Below are 15,890 nucleotides of genomic sequence, written 5' to 3'. Positions count from 1 at the left end.
TCCTGTTTCTGGTACTGAAAAAAATCAACGCGGATCCTTGTGGCACTTTAGAGACTAAGAGATTCAGTGAAACTCGGCATAAACCTGATGCCCCAGCAGCTACCTTGTAATATACCCCAGCTCTGGGAGGAGAGTGGGGTCTAGTGATTGGGGCGGGGAGGGGCTGGGAGCCAGGACTCCTGGGTTCTCTCCCTGGCTCTGAGAGGGGAGTGGTGCCTGGTGGTTAGAGCAGGGGGCTGGGAGCCAGGACTCCTGGGTTCTCTCCCTGGCTCTGGTTGGGGGGTGGGGTCTGGTGCTTAGAGAAAAGGGCACAGATCAGACCCAGCCCCCTGGAGGTGAAAGGCCCCGTGTCCCTTCCCCAGCCCATCCCCGGGGCCGTGGGCCTGCGCAGCTCAGGGCCCAGGGCAGAGCTCACAGGGGCCGAGAGCTGAGCCGAGCTTCCCTCTTCGACCCCAGGATGCTGCAAAAGGGACACGGGGGGGGGCAGAGACCAGCCCCCCAGAAAGGGGAGGGGGCAAGAACATGGGGACAGAGCTCAAGACAACCCCTTCCCCGGCAGACGCCCCAGCTCTGGCTCCCCAGCTCGTTTGCCCTTCACCCCCCATCCATGACATTCACCCATTGGGCCCCTCAGCCCCCTGGCCTGTGTCCCCTCCCCCATTCTGTCCCCCGAGCCTGAGTTCCCTCACGTCCCCCCCTCGCCCCATTCAGGTTCTCATTCCCCCAGTTCTGCCCCCCATCCTGTGTCCCTTCACCCCGTTGTGTCCCATCATGCCCCACCTCCCCTCCCCCTTTCTGCCCCCATCCCCTATCCCCACACACAGCTGCCCCATCTCAGCAATCCTGGCCCCCTGCTTTGCTGTGTGGGGGCAGCTACATGGGAAAGAGCCCCCCGGCCTGTCCCCTCCCCCATCAGTCCATCTTCCACAAAGCCCCCATCTCCCACCCGGCCTGTTCCCCATGAGGCAGGGAGGCTGAGGGGACAGGAGGCTGCGGGGGGCCATTAAAGACCAGGCAGCGTGTGAGGCTGAGGGAGGGAAGAAGAATGTGTGGGGAGGGGAAAGGGGGCTGAGACTGAGGGGGCAGGAGCTGAGGGGAGGCTGGGGCAGGACAGTGACAGAGGAGGGGGGATTTGGGGTTCCCTCATGTGTGTTTCAGGCTGAACCTGCCCCATGGCCATGGGGGGTGCCCCGTCCCCTCTCCCTCCCCGTGCCGGCTCTGCAGGGGTTTTGGCAGGAAACAATCCTGCTCCCCACTTCCAGCTCAGACCCACTGAGGGTGGGAGGGGGCTACATGGCAAAGTGTGGGGAGCAGAGAAGGGGGGCAGGAGAGGGCACTGGGGGGCTGGGAATGTGGGGGGGCAGGAGTATCTAGAGGGGTGGAGAGGAGGAAGAGAGGAGGGGAAGAGGAGGCATGTGGGGGTCATTATGGGGCAGGGAATGTGGGGCAGAGGAAGGTGGGGGGGCAGGAGACTGAGTGGAAAGAAAGTGGGGGACCCAGGACTGAGGGGGCAGGAACAAGAGGGGGCAGTGAAAGGGGAAGCTGCTGAAGGGTAGCAATGGCAGCTCCCTTCCAGCCGGCACCATCTTCCCCTCCCCCCTCAGACACCCCAACAATCCTAACCCCCCCCCACAGCTCTGACCTTCTGGGGGGAGAGCCCCCTCAACCCCCCTCCTGACACCCCCAACCTACTTCCCCCAAACTCCTGGTTCCCCCCAGCCACCTCCCCACAAACGCCCACCATGGGGAGGTCCAGAAGCACGAGCGGCTAAATCGCTCTGCACCCTGTTGTGCTCATGGAGATACCGTCATAAACATACAGCTAAGAGTAGCATAAAATCCCTCTTTACCCTGTAAAGGGTTAATTCCTCGCTTACCTGTAAAGGGTTAAGAAGCTCAGATAACCTGGGGGGCACCTGACCAAAAGGACCCATAAGGGGAGAAGATACTTTCAGATCTGGGGGGGAAGGTTTTGGTCTGTGTCTCTCGGAGCCAGCCAGGAAACCAGGCAGGGAAATTCCATCTCCTTAAGCATATCTGAACTAAGCATCTAGTCGTGCAGAAATAGTAAGTAATAGCAAGGAAACGCGTTAGGTTACCTTTTGTTTTAGCTTGTGAATTTTCCCTGTGCTAAGAGGGAGGTTTATCCCTTTTTTGTAACTTTAAGGCTTTGCCTAGAGGGGAAATCCTCTGTGTTCTTGAGTCTTTTGTTACTCTGTAAAGTACTTACCACCCTGATTTTACAGAGGTGATTCTTTTTACCTTTTCTTCAATTAAAATCCTTCTTTTAAGAACCTGATTGATTTTTTCATTGTTCTTAAGATCCAAGGGTTTGGGTCTGTGTTCACCTGTACCAATTGGTGAGGATATTATTCTCAATCCTCCCCAGGAAAAGGGGTGTAGGGGTTTGGGGGGATATTTTAGGGGAGGTAGGGCTCCAAGTGGCCCTCCCTGAATATTTGTTTAAATCACTTGGTGGTGGCAGCGATACTAAGGCTAGAAAGGAATTTGTGCCTTGGGGAAGTTTTTAACCTAAGCTGGTGGAATATAAGCTTAGGGGGTCTTTCGTGTGGGTCCCCACATCTGTACCCCAGAGTTCAGAGTGGGGAACATAAGAACATAGGAATGGCCGTACCGGGTCAGACCAAAGGTCCATCTAGCCCAGTATCTGTCTACCAACAGTGGCCAAAGCCAGGTGCCCCAGAGGGAGTGAACCTAACAGGCAATGATCAAGTGATCTCTCTCCTGCCATCCATCTCCATCCTCTGCCGAACAGAGGCTAGGGACACCATCCTTACCCATCCTGGCTAATAGCCATTTATGGACTTAGCCATCATGAATTTATCCAGTTCCCTTTTAAACATGGTTATAGTCCTAGCCTTCACAACCTCCTCAGGCAAGGAGTTCCACAAATTGACTGTGCGCTGCGTGAAGAAGAACTTCCTTTTATTTGTTTTAAACCTGCTGCCTATTAATTTCATTTGGTGACCCCTAGTTCTTGTATTATGGGAATAAGTAAATAACTTTTCCTTATCCACTTTCTCAACATCACTCATGATTTTATATACCTCTATCATATCCCCCCTTAGTCTCCTCTTTTCCAAGCTGAAGATTCCTAGCCTCTTTAAACTTTCCTCGTATGGGACCCTCTCCACACCCCTAATCATTTTAGTTGCCCTTTTCTGAACCTTTTCTAGTGCTAGAATATCTTTTTTGAGGTGAGGAGACCACATCTGTACGCAGTATTCAAGATGTGGGTGTACCATGGATTTATATAAGGGCAATAATATATTCTCAGTCTTATTCTCTATCCCCTTTTTAATGATTCCTAACATCCTGTTTGCTTTTTTGACCACCTCTGCACACTGCATGGACGTCTTCAGAGAACTGTCCACGATGACTCCAAGATCTTTTTCCTGATTCGTTGTAGCTAAATTAGCCCCCATCATATTGTATGTATAGTTGAGGTTATTTTTTCCAATGTGCATTACTTCACATTTATCCACATTAAATTTCATTTGCCATTTTGTTGCCCAATCACTTAGTTTTGTGAGATCTTTTTGAAGTTCTTCACAGTCTGCTTTGGTCTTAACTATCTTGAGCAGTTTAGTATCATCTGCAAACTTTGCCACCTCACTGTTTATCCCTTTCTCCAGATCATTTATGAATAAATTGAATAGGATTGGTCCTAGGACTGACCCTTGGGGAACACCACTAGTTACCCCTCTCCATTCTGAGAATTTACCATTTATTCCTACCCTTTGTTCCCTGTCTTTTAACCAGTTCTCAATCCATGAAAGGACCTTTCCTTTTATCCCATGACAGCTTAATTTACGTAAGAGCCTTTGGTGAGGGACCTTGTCAAAGGCTTTCTGGAAATCTAAGTACACTATGTCCACTGGATCCCCCTTGTCCACATGTTTGTTGACTCCTTCAAAGAACTCTAATAGATTAGTAAGACACGATTTCCCTTTACAGAAACACTGTTGACTATTGCTCAACAGTTTGTGTTTTTCTATGTGTCTGACAATTTTATTTTTAACTATTGTTTCGACTAATTTGCCCGGTACCGACGTTAGACTTACCGGTCTGTAATTGCCGGGATCACCTTTACAGCCCTTTTTAAATATTGGTGTTACATTAGCTAACTTCCAGTCATTGGGTACCGAAGCCGATTTAAAGGACAGGTTACAAACCTTAGTTAATAGTTCCGCAACTTCACATTTGAGTTCTTTCAGAACTCTTGGGTGAATGCCATCCGGTCCCGGTGACTTGTTAATGTTGAGTTTATCAATTAATTCCAAAACCTCCTCTAGTGACACTTCAGTCTGTGACAATTCCTCAGATTTGTCACCTACAAAAGCCAGCTCAGGTTTGGGACTCTCCCTAACATTCTCAGCCGTGAAGACTGAAGCAAAGAATCCATTTAGTTTCTCCGCAATGACTTTATCGTCTTTAAGCGCTCCTTTTGTATTTCGATCGTCAAGGGGCCTCACTGGTTGTTTAGCAGGCTTCCTGCTTCTGATGTACTTAAAAAACATTTTGTTATTACCTTTGGAGTTTTTGGCTAGCCGTTCTTCAAACTCCTCTTTGGCTTTTCTTATTACACTCTTGCACTTAAGTTGGCAGTGTTTGTGCTCCTTTCTATTTGCCTCACTAGGATTTGACTTCCACTTTTTAAAGGAAGTCTTTTTATCTCTCACTGCTTCTTTTACATGGTTGTTAAGCCACAGGGGCTCTTTTTTAGTTTTTACTGTGTTTCTTAATTTGCGGTATACATTGAAGTTGGGCCTCTATTATGGTGTCTTTAAAAAGGGCCCATGCAACTTGCAGGGATTTCACTTTAGTCACTGCACCTTTTAACTTTTGTTTAACTAACCCCCTCATTTTTGTGTAGTTCCCCCTTTTGAAATTAAATGCCACAGTGTTGGGCTGTTGAGGTGTTCTTCCCACCACAGGGATGTTGAATGCTATTGTATTATGGTCACTATTTCCAAGCGGTCCTGCTATAGTTACCTCTTGGACCAGCTCCTGGAAGGAGCCCTGAACAGATGCAATAAAGGGACCAAGGTGCGAACATGCCCCAGCCCCTGCCCCACACTGAACAGGGTTAAACACAGGGCAGGGTCCAGAGCCTGCAGCCTGCTCAGCCCCACGGCAAACCCCCCATTGACCCCTGGGACCGGCTGTTACAGACCCCGCAGAGCAGGAACCAGGGGAGCCGTGGCAGGCGCTGTGTGAATCGAGCAGTTTGTTCCAGCCCCGGCCCCGTTCGCTGGAGCGAGTCTCTAGCCGGAAAATCCCCTGGGTTTGGGCGTCTCCCCGCTGGCCCCAGAGACGCTAGCGACTGTCCTGGGGGGGCAGAGGAGCCAGCAGAGCTGGGCTGGAGCCGGCATCGCTGCAGCTGCTGTTAAAGTCCGACCCTGTTTCCTCCCGGGTTGGGGGTTCAGCCAGAGGAGGGGCGATGGCGTCGGGGTCCCTCTCTCCAGCTGCTCTGCTCAGGACGTCTCCACGGAGCAGGGTTCGTAGCAGTCAGTTGAGTGCTCCTAAAAGGGGTGGTGGGCGGCACAGCCCATCCCTGCAATATTTTATCCACCAGTGAGGCCTTGTTTCCAATGGCCCAGTTTTGAGTCACAGATTTCTGCTCCCCCACTTCTCCCGTGTCCCAGGCAGGCCCCAGCCCGGCCCGTGGGGTCTGTCCGGTGGCCGCTCGGGTTGGACTAATCCTGTCTTTCTGCCTCGCCGACTTTCCCCCCAACGTTCGTTCGTCCAGGTTCTCGTGACGCTGCCTGAACTTCTCACTCACCTTCGTCGGCTGAACCTCCCACGAGGGGACATTTGGAGGCTCCGGTATCACAGCTGCCCCCTGGGGTGGGGAGATTTGGGGGGCAGAGGAACAGGAAATTCTGGGGATTTATACAATGGAAATGCAGGGCGGGGCAGGTCTAGGGAGAAAGGGGCTTCCATCCTGGGGTGCAGCAGTCGGATCGGGAGCAGTCTGGGGGGCAGGATGCGTGAGGCTGGGGTGTTTGGGGGCAGGGGGATTTGTGGAGGCATCTCAGCCCCCCGAGGGGAAGCAGCTCGTTCCCTGGGGAGATTCTCTTCTCTGTACAGCCAGATCCAGGCTCCTGGGGGTGCAGAGAGACGGGGGGTTAGAGGGGCCCGTGTCGCTCTGCACCCAGGCCCTGGGGGGAGCAAGGGGCACAGAAGGGGGGGGTCACCTCACCTAGGGCACCCCCTTGGGCGGCTGTAATAGGCCTCGGCCAGGATCAGCCCCAGGACGAGCAGGATCACGGCGCTCAGCACCAGGCGGGCGATGTTGGTACGGGTGAAATCCGGGCGTCTGGGGGGGGCTGCTGCGGGGGAAGGGGAGAGTCACTCAGGGGCTCAGATGGGAAAATCAGCTGCCCCAGGAGCGGAGCCACCAACTCCCCGTCCGGCAGGTCTGGCCCAGCCCCTCTGGGGTCCCCCTGGCACCGCGGCTCTGGGGCCTCCTCCGGACCCCTCAGGGCGGCTGTGTCCTGCTGCCCCGGGGGACTGAGCCCCAGTTTCTCCAGTGAACAGGACACCTGGGCAGTTGAACTGCCCCCTGAGCCACCCGGCACCCCTGTTCTGCCCCTCTGCCCACCCCCACAGGTGCCTCTGCCCCGGCCTGTCTGCTGTGCAGTGAGCCCAGCCCCGGGTATCTCGGCTCCTGCCACACACAGCCAGGCAGTGCGGGCGGGGGGAGGCTGGGACGTCACCCACTGCCCCCCATGTCCCGATGGTGCCCGGGGCCCAGCCAGATGCAGCAGAACATCTATTGGGGGGTGGGTCAGGGACCCCCCCTTCCCTCGCTGTATCAAACCAGGGGGCGCTAATACCGACAGCCCAGACACGCTCTGAGATCACCAGTGGGGGTTGGGAACCACACGGGATTCGTCATTTCGGGTCCAGTTTTCATACACAAGGTCTTAGTCCACAAGGTCACAAGGTCTTAGTCCATCTTAGTACACAAGGTCTTAGTCCATCTTTCTATCCCTCGCCAGACGTGCTCCCATCTGTCCACTGCCCTACGTTCCCAAGGACCCACATTCCCACCGACCCGTGGCCGTCGGTCCCCATGGATCTGTCCATCACCCTCTATCTAGAAAAACTGAACCCATCAGTTCTGTCTGCAGGGACCATCCCCCTCCAAACGGCACGAGTGGCCCCGTGGGCGTCTGAGCCGGGAGCCCTGTTCCCTGGGGGATGAATTGTTCCATTTCTCCCGCTCACCTTCTCCCGCCGGCTCCGTCGGGGGGGGATGCGGCTCCTGGGGCCTCGCTGGGTCGGTTCCCTCTGGGGGATAAAAACGAGCGTCAGCTGAGAGGGGGAAGGGAGGGAACCGAGCACCCAGGTCCGGAGCGGGGGGGGAAGCCGCTGAAACAGTGACACTGCTCGGCCCACGACCTGGCGTTTCTTTCGGCTTTAATTGTCCGGGCTGGTGGGGAGTGAATTCAGCGCTGGGGCCAGAGCCGGCTGGCCAGCCCCTGGGCCCCGACTCCTCGGTGCCTCCCCAGAGCAGGGTCAGCAGGGGGAGCACACTCCTGGGAAACGCCCCTGCTCTGCAGCTCCTCCTGGGGGCAAGGATCCCCCCCTCCCTGAGCCCCAAACCTCCAGCAGCTGCTGCTCCCCCCTGACTGGGGAACCCCCCGCCCCCAGTGGGCCCCAGGGCTCAGGGCAGAGCCTGGCTCTGAGCATCCCATCACAGGCTGGCTGGGGGTGGGGCTGGGAACGGGGATGCGGAGCCGGGCCCCTCACCTGCTATCACGAGATCCACGGGGTCGCTGGGCTCCGACCAGACGGGCGGGTCAGATTTGGAGCAATAACAGCAGCGGTAGCTCCCTGCGTCTCTCCGGCTCACATTGTGAATGGGAAACTCAGCCACGTTCCCAGCCGGCTCCACGTCCTGCAGCACGTTTGGGTTTCCAAATTTGTGCAGAAGGAACCTCATGTTCTGGTGCCGACCCCGACACCAGACGGTCACGGCTCCCCCCAGGGCGACCCCACTGCTAGGGTGCAGGGAGATGGAAGGTTTGGGGTATCTGGGCTCTGCAGTGAGAAGGAGACAGGCCGTGAGACAGACCCCGGCACCGTCACTGCGCCCCGTCCTCCCCGCACGGTCCCAGAGACGGGGCCCCTGGGAGAAAACCCAGCCCGAGGAACCGCTGTGAGCTACGCCTGAAACTGCCCAAAAATCCAGAGCACCCCTCTGTACCCCAGTCTGGGAGCCAGGACTCCTGGGTTCTATCCCCAGGCCCAGTGGGGTGTAATGTTTAGATCAGGAGGGGGCTGGGAGTCAGAGGTGCTGAGTGCTGCACAGACACAGACAAAAGGTGAAGAAGGATGATTATCCCCATTCTTACAAGGGGAAACAGGCAGGTTCAGTGACACCCCAAGGTTGCCTGGGGGCAGGGATCCCCCCCTCCCTCATCCCCCTAGCTCCAGTGGCCGGGAAACCCCCCGCAGTGATTCCATACCCACTCCCTGGCCAGGCGTCCCTCTGCTGGGCTGAGGGCTCAGGTTAGAACCTTGCTCTGAGGGTCCCATTGGCCCAGAGACCCCCTGTGGGTCTGGCAGGCTGTAGGGCTGGGAGTGGGGACACTGAGCCGGGCCCCTCACCTGCTACAACAATCCGCACGAAATCACTGGGATCCGACCAGTTGGGCGGCTCCGATCTGGAGCGAGACTGGCAGCTGTAGAACCCTGCGTCCTCCCATCTGGCTCTGGGGATGGTGAATTCACCCCCATCCCCAGCAGCATCCAGCTCCCGGATTTCGATTCCATCTTTGTACAGAAATAATCTCCTGGCCTCGCACCGACACTGACAACGGATGGTGACAGCTCCCCCCGGGGTGATCACCCCACTGGGGCTGACGGAGATGGAGGGTCCGGGCGCAGGGAGCTCTGCGTTCACACACAAACAGGGGTGAGATGGGGAGACACAAACCCCTCCCCGGGTGTCTGTAACCTGCCCTTAGCGCCAGCCCCAGGGGCAGTGCCAGGACTAACAGACACCTCACTGCATCCACAGTCTGTTACTCCCGGGGCAATCCTGCATAGCTGCAGACACGCTGGGGTTGCCAGTTTTGGTTGGATGCATTCCTGGAGATTTCATCACATGACATAATCTTTAAGTAAAGATTAATCTATAATTCCTGAAAACTCCAGGCCAATCCCAGAGGGTTGGCAACCCTAGGACATGCATAATTCAGCTGTCCTGCATCATTTTGCTTTTTACCCGCAGAAAATACATTCTGCCCCAGACGTGCTGCAGTTTCACTTTTTCCCCACCAGGGGCCGCTGTGGCGCCAGAACACCCAGCAGCATGAACGGAGCCCGCTGATCTGGGACCACAGCGGCCCCTGGTGGGCAAAAGGCGGAACTGCATCACGCCTGGGGCAGAATGTATTTTCTGTGAGGGAATTAAATTCTCTGCCTGCCCTGTGCTGCAATCCCCCCCCCCCAAAAAAAACCCTTCTCCCACCCACACCAACAATCTCTGGTTTTACTACCAGGTTCCTCCCCTCTTCCTCAGCTCCTCCGTTACCCCCGACTCCCCCACACCTTTGCACGGCTTCTGACAGGTGCAGGAAATACAGGTCTGGCCTGTGACTTAAATGAATTAACCAAAGTTCTGTGTTAATGTGCCTAGTGAGGAATATATTTTAAAAAAAAATTACCAGAATCTTTTGTTTTTGGTCTGCAGTGTTACAGACACACTGGCAGACAGATATTTTGAAATAAATGACCAAAATAATTGAAAATGTCGTGATTATATTGTGTTATTTTGACAAACAAAAGCTGCAACAGTTTGCCAAATTTTCAAATATTTGTGCAGCGTTTTTAATTTTTTGGCGCAGAATTCCCCCAGGAGTGTACCGCTGTCCAGGCTGATGGGAAGTGAATTCAGTACTGGGGGCCGGGCCGGCTGGACAGCCCCTGGGCCCCGACTCCTCTGTGCATCCCCTGAACAGGGGCAGCCCAGGGGAGCATCCCCTGGGAAAGGATGGCTGCTCAGCAGCTCCCCCTGGGGGCAGGGATCCCCCCTCCCTCAGGCTTGAATCTCCAGTGGCTACTTCTCCCCCCTGGCTCGGGACCCCCCAGTGACTCCGTCCCCACTATCCAGCCAGGCGTCCCCTCTGCTGAGGCCAGGGCAGAACCTGGCTCTGAGCATCCCACCAGGGCGAGACCCCCCCGAGGGTTCAGCTGGGTGTGGGGCTGGGAGTGGCGAAGTGGAGCTGGGCCATTCACCTGCTACCACCAGCTCCACAGGGTCGCTGGGCTCCGACCAGACGGGCGGGTCTGATTTGGAGCGATAACAGCAGCTGTAGCTCCCTGCGTCCCTCCGGCTCACATCGCGGATGGGAAACTGAGTCACATCCCCAGTCGGCTCCGCGTCCTGCAGCGCGGTCGGGTTTCCATCTTTGTACAGAAGGAACCTCATGTTCTGGCGCCGACCCCGACACCAGATGGTCACGGCTCCCCCCAGGGCGACCCCCCCGCTGGGACGCAGGGAGATGGAGGGTTTGGGGTAGTAGGTCTCTGCAGCGAGAAGGAGACAGGCCGTGAGACAGACCCCGGCACAGTCACTGCGCCCCGTCCTCACCGCACGGTCCCAGAAACGGGGCCCCTGGGAGAAAACCCAGCCAGAGGAACCTCTCCGAGATCCCAGAGATTCCTGGGAGCTACACCCGAAACTGCCCGAGGCCCTAAATCCAGAGCTCCCCTCTGTACCCGTCTATCTACTTAATGCGCCCCCCCAGCCCAGTGTCCCCCCTCCCCATCCCCGGCCCCCAATGGGCCCATCTAGCCAGTATCTGCCCATGGGTGAGTGCACAGAAGCCACCATCCCCGGCCAGGTGTCCCCTTTGCTGGGCCCAGGGCTCAGGGCGGAGCCCGGCTCTGAACGTCCCATCAGGGCGGACACTCACCGAGAGTCTGGCTGGGTGTGGGGCTGGGAACAGGGACACTGAGCCGGGCCCCTCACCTGCAACAATGATCCGCACAATGTCACTGACGTACGACCGGTTGGGCGGCTCCCATAGGGCGTGGGATCGGCAGCTGTAGGCTCCTGCGTCTTCCCACCTGGCGCTGGGGATGGTGAATTCGTCCCCAGCAGCATCCAGCTCCCAGATTTCGATTCCATCTTTATACAGAAATAGCCTCCTGCCCCAACACCAACACCGACAGCGGAGGGTGACGGCTGCCCCCGGGGCGATCACCCCCCTGGGGCTGACGGAGATGGAGGGTCTGGACCAAAGGAATGCTGCGTTCACACACAAACAGGAGTGAGATGGGGAGACACAAACCCCTCCCCATGTGTCTGTAACCTGCCCTCACGGCTCAGCCCCAGGGGCAGCGCCAGGGCTAACAGACACCTCACTGCATCCACAGGGACCTGGTTCTGATCTCATAGACTCATAGACTTTAAGGCCAGAAGGGACCATTACGATCCTCTAGTCTGACCTCCTGCAAAACGCAGGCCACAGAATCTCACCCACCCACTCCTGTCACAAACCCCTGACCTAGGTCTGAGTTACTGAAGTCCTCAAATCGTGGTTTAAAGACCTCAAGGTGCAGAGAATCCTGCAGCAAGTGACCCGTGCCCCACGCTGCAGAGGAAGGCGAAAAACCTCCAGGGCCTCTGCCAATCTGCCCTGGAGGAAAATTCCTTCCCGACCCCAAATATGGTGATCAGCTAAACCCTGAGCATGTGGGCAAGACTCACCCGCCAGCACCCAGGAAAGAATTCTCTGTAGTAACTCAGATCCCACCCCATCTAACATCCCATCACAGACCACTGGGCATACTTACCTGCTGATAATCAAAGACGAATTAATTGCCAAAATCAGGCTGTCCCATTATACCATCCCCTCCATAAACTTATCAAGCTTAGTCTTGAAGCCAGATATGTCTTTTGCCCCCACTGCTCCCCTTGGAAGGCTGTTCCAGAACTTCACTCCTCTGATGGTTAGAAACCTTCGTCTAATTTCAACTCTAAACTTCCTAGTGTCCAGTTTATATCCATTTGTTCTTGTGTCTTCATTGGTACTGAGCTTAAATAATTCCTCTCCCTCCCTGGTATTTATTCCTCTGATATATTTGTAGAGAGCAATCATATCCCCACTCAACCTTCTTTTGGTTAGGCTAAACAAGCCAAGCTCTTTGAGTCTCCTTTCATAGGACAGGTTTTCCCTTCCTTGGATCATCCTAGTAGCCCGTCTCTGAACCTGTTTCAGTTTGAATTCATCCTTCTTAAACATGGGAGACCAGAACTGCACACAGTATTCCAGATGAGGTCTCACCAGTGCCTTGTTCAATGGTACTAACACCTCCTTATCTCTACTGGAAATACCTCGCCTGATGCATCCCAAGACCTCATTAGCTTTTTTCACAGCCATATCACATTGGCGGCTCATAGTCATCCTGTGATCAACCAATACTCCGAGGTCCTGCTCCTCCTCTGCTACTTCCAACTGATGTGTCCCCAATTTATAACTAAAATTCTTGTTATTCATCACTAAATGCATGACCTTGCACTTTTCACTATTACATTTCATCCTATTACTATTACTCCAGTTTACAAGGTCATCCAGATTATCCTGTAGGATATCCCGGTCCTTCTCTGTGTTAGCAATACCTCCCAGCTTTGTGTCATCCGCAAACTTTATTAGCACATTCCCACTTTTTGTGCCAAGGTCAGTAATAAAAAGATTAAATCAGATTGGTCCCAAAACCGATCCCTGAGGAACTCCATTAGTAACCTCCTTCCAGCCTGACAGTTCACCTTTCAGTATGACCCGTTGTAGTCTCCCCTTTAACCAGTTCCTTATCCACCTTTCAATTTTCATATTGATCCCCATCTATTCCAATTTAGCTAATAATTCCCCATGTGGAACCATGTCAAATACTTTCCTGAAATCGAGGTAAATTAGATCCACTGCGTTTCCTTTGTCTAAAATATCTGTTACCTTCTCAAAGAAGGAGATCCGGTTGGTTTGGCACAATCTACCTTTTGTAAAACCATGTTGTAATTTGTCCCAATTACCATTGACCTCAATGTCCTTAACTACTTTCTCAGCCCAGATCTCAGCCCCCCGGGGTCAATCTAGAGTCACCCCTGACTGCACTGGGGATCATCCCCATGAGTCAATAACAGGAGGTTGAAGTGAGTTTTGGGGTGAAGGTTCAGGGCTCAGATCCTCTTTTCCCCTCTCCAAGCCCTGTCCTAAACACTAAAGTTTCCCCAGCCCCACAGATACTCACATCCTGACATCCCGCTCTGCCCGGCCAGCCAGCAGCCTGGAGAGGAGACGGGTCATTAGGGACCAGATCCCAGAGCAACTGGATCCTACACCCTGGGCTCAAATCCCCAGCACCCCCCCACTCCCACCCCCACCCACCCGCCCGCCATGGACACACGCCCTGGTCTCAGATCCCCACCATGGACAAATGCACTGATCTCAGATCCGCCCCCGCAATGGAGACACACCCTGGTATCAGACACCCACCCCAATGGGCACATGCCCTGGTTTCACATCCCCCCCCATGGAGACACACCCTGGTCTCAGATCCCCACCCCCATGGGAACACATCCTGGTCTCAGATCCCCACCATGAACAAATGCGCTGATCTCAGATCCGCCCCCACAATGGAGACACACCCTGGTATCAGACACCCACCCCAATGGGCACATGCCCTGGTTTCACATCCCCCCACCCATGGAGACACACCCTGGTCTCAGACCCCCACCCCCATGGGAACACATTCTGGTCTCAGATACCCACCTCCCCCCGGGTACCTGCCCTGGTCTCAGATCCCCCCCCATGGACACACGCCCTGGTCTCAGAAACCTCCCCCCCCCATAGACACACACCGTGGTCTCAGATGACACCCCCCCCACACACACCATGTACACATGCCCTGGTCTCAGATGCTCCTCCCCCCCCCCCCCCCTGGACACACACTCTGGTCTCACATCCTCCCAGATGGACACACGCCCTGGTCTCAGATTTCCACCCCCCGCCCCCGTCCCCATGGGCACACGCCCTGGTCTCAGATCCCCCCCATGGACACACTCCCTGGCTGTCTCCAATACTCACCGAGGAGGAGGACAGTGAGAGCAGATGCCATGACGGGGGCAGCGAGGGGCCCCTCAGCGCTGCCACCAACACCCCGGTGCCCAGCTCCACCGAGCCCCAAATGAAGAACTCAGCTGGGAGCTCCAGACACAGGAAGTCAGGGATGGCTCATCTCTTCCTGCGTCCCTCACACGTTGGTTCTAATCTGCCGGCCAGATCTATTGGAGCCAAAATAAGCAGCGGTCTCTGCAACGCCCAGGAAATCCTGGGGCTGTCAGCTTGACCAAGTGTCATGTAAGTTGCAGCATTTCCGTGTCTCTGTGGGCAGTGGGGACAGGTCACACTCAATGTACCCTGCAGCCTTGGGGAAGGTGCACCGGGCTGGGAGCCAGGAGACCACCAGGTCTGGTCTTCAATCTTCCACTGCAGATTCCTCCTGTCCCCAATTATTACATTTTGGATTCAAGCAGCTGGGGACCCATTTAGGTTAAATTAATACGTGATCATGCAATTAAAGGATGGCGTCGTAATGCATATGCTCGAGCGGGCAGAGTTAAGGGTGTTCAGGAAACCTTAACTGGCATTTCCTGGTGCTGGAGTTTTTGACTCTGCAGCCTTCCCTCTCAGTCTGCCAACCTGCCCACCTGCGACATGAGCTGTGGCACCATGTGAGGCTCCTCTGTTGAAAGATTCTCTTCCCTGCATGGCCGGATCCAGGCTCCTGGGGGTGCAGAGAGATAGTGGGTTAAAGGAGCCCAGGTAGCCTCTTAAACCGATTACTTCCCCTTGCTGAGGCAATTGTGCTGGAATCCCAGTGCAGCTTTAGACATGCACTTCATTGCCTGCCAAATCCAGGAAAAATCTCGGGAACAAAATCCGCACCTGTACGTGGCTTTCGTCGACTTGACAAAGGCCTTTGACTCTGTCAATCGCGGAGCCCTGTGGAAGGGTCTGGCCAGATCTGGCTGCCCTCCGATATCTATGAGGCTTCTCCACAAGCAGATGGCTGCCCCAGTTCTCTGTAATGGCCATTGGTCATCAAAACTGAGGTTAAGCCAGGATCCGTCATTGCCCCAACCCTGTTTTCAACCTATTTAGCAGTAGATGGTCCTCGTTAAAGATCACCCCCACCCCCACATGGAGTTGACATTCAATACAGAATGGACGGGCGGCTCTTTAATCTTTAATCGACATCTTCGCTTGAAGTCTAAAGTCTTCAGGGTGTCCATTACTGATCTCCAGGCCACCGACGATTGTGTCATCCTGGCGCATGCTGAAAATGACCTTCAGCCCACAATGGATTTTCTTGCACATGCTTCCCGAAGCCTACGATGCTCACTCCTGTTGGAGAAAAACAGAGTTCTTAGGTTGAGTGCAGCAAAGTCAGATACTTTATTTTTAAGCAATTGCATAGAGGGAGGGAGGGTGCTAGGACACAGGGTTTCCCCCTCCTAGGCAGGTCTCTCTCTATGCTCAGGTATCGTCACCCTGGTATCCCATCACCAATGCAGGCAGTCCCATCAGACCATTTAAGCTGGCCCTTGAGCTCCCGCCAGGGAGTGGGAGCAGGGATTTGCCCCGCTCTGTGTGTGCCGTGGCTCCTGGAAGCAGCAGCATGTCCCCCTTCCGGCTCCTACACATAGGGGCAGCCAGAGGGCTCCACATGCTGCTCCCACCCCAAACGCCAGCACTGCAGCTCCCATTGGCTGGGAATCGCGGCCAATGGGAGCTGCAGGGCCGGCACCTGCAGACTTGGCAGTGCGTAGAGCCGCCTGGCTGTGCCTC

The 15,890-nt window shown here is 55.1% G+C and overlaps 1 protein-coding gene across 1 annotated transcript; it reads right to left on the bottom strand.

The window, feature by feature from the left end:
- Positions 1-6,058: 6,058 nt before the first annotated feature.
- On the bottom strand, positions 6,059-15,419 carry LOC123350009 (immunoglobulin superfamily member 1-like). Its single transcript, XM_044988343.1, has 10 exons — positions 15,338-15,419; positions 14,742-14,826; positions 13,291-13,326; positions 11,012-11,274; positions 10,276-10,566; positions 8,644-8,928; positions 7,783-8,073; positions 7,258-7,320; positions 6,227-6,356; positions 6,059-6,128 (listed from the first exon to the last, which is right to left on the bottom strand). Exons 1-10 carry the CDS (start codon positions 15,417-15,419, stop codon positions 6,059-6,061), a joined length of 1,596 nt encoding a protein of 531 aa, XP_044844278.1.
- Between the last annotated feature and the right edge of the window lie 471 nt (positions 15,420-15,890).

Source organism: Mauremys mutica, chromosome 15 (genome assembly GCF_020497125.1).
Source record: "Mauremys mutica isolate MM-2020 ecotype Southern chromosome 15, ASM2049712v1, whole genome shotgun sequence".
Taxonomy (NCBI): domain Eukaryota; kingdom Metazoa; phylum Chordata; order Testudines; family Geoemydidae; genus Mauremys; species Mauremys mutica.
The sequence above is the reverse complement of the archived record's forward strand: the minus strand, read 5'-3'. Positions and strand labels throughout refer to the sequence as shown.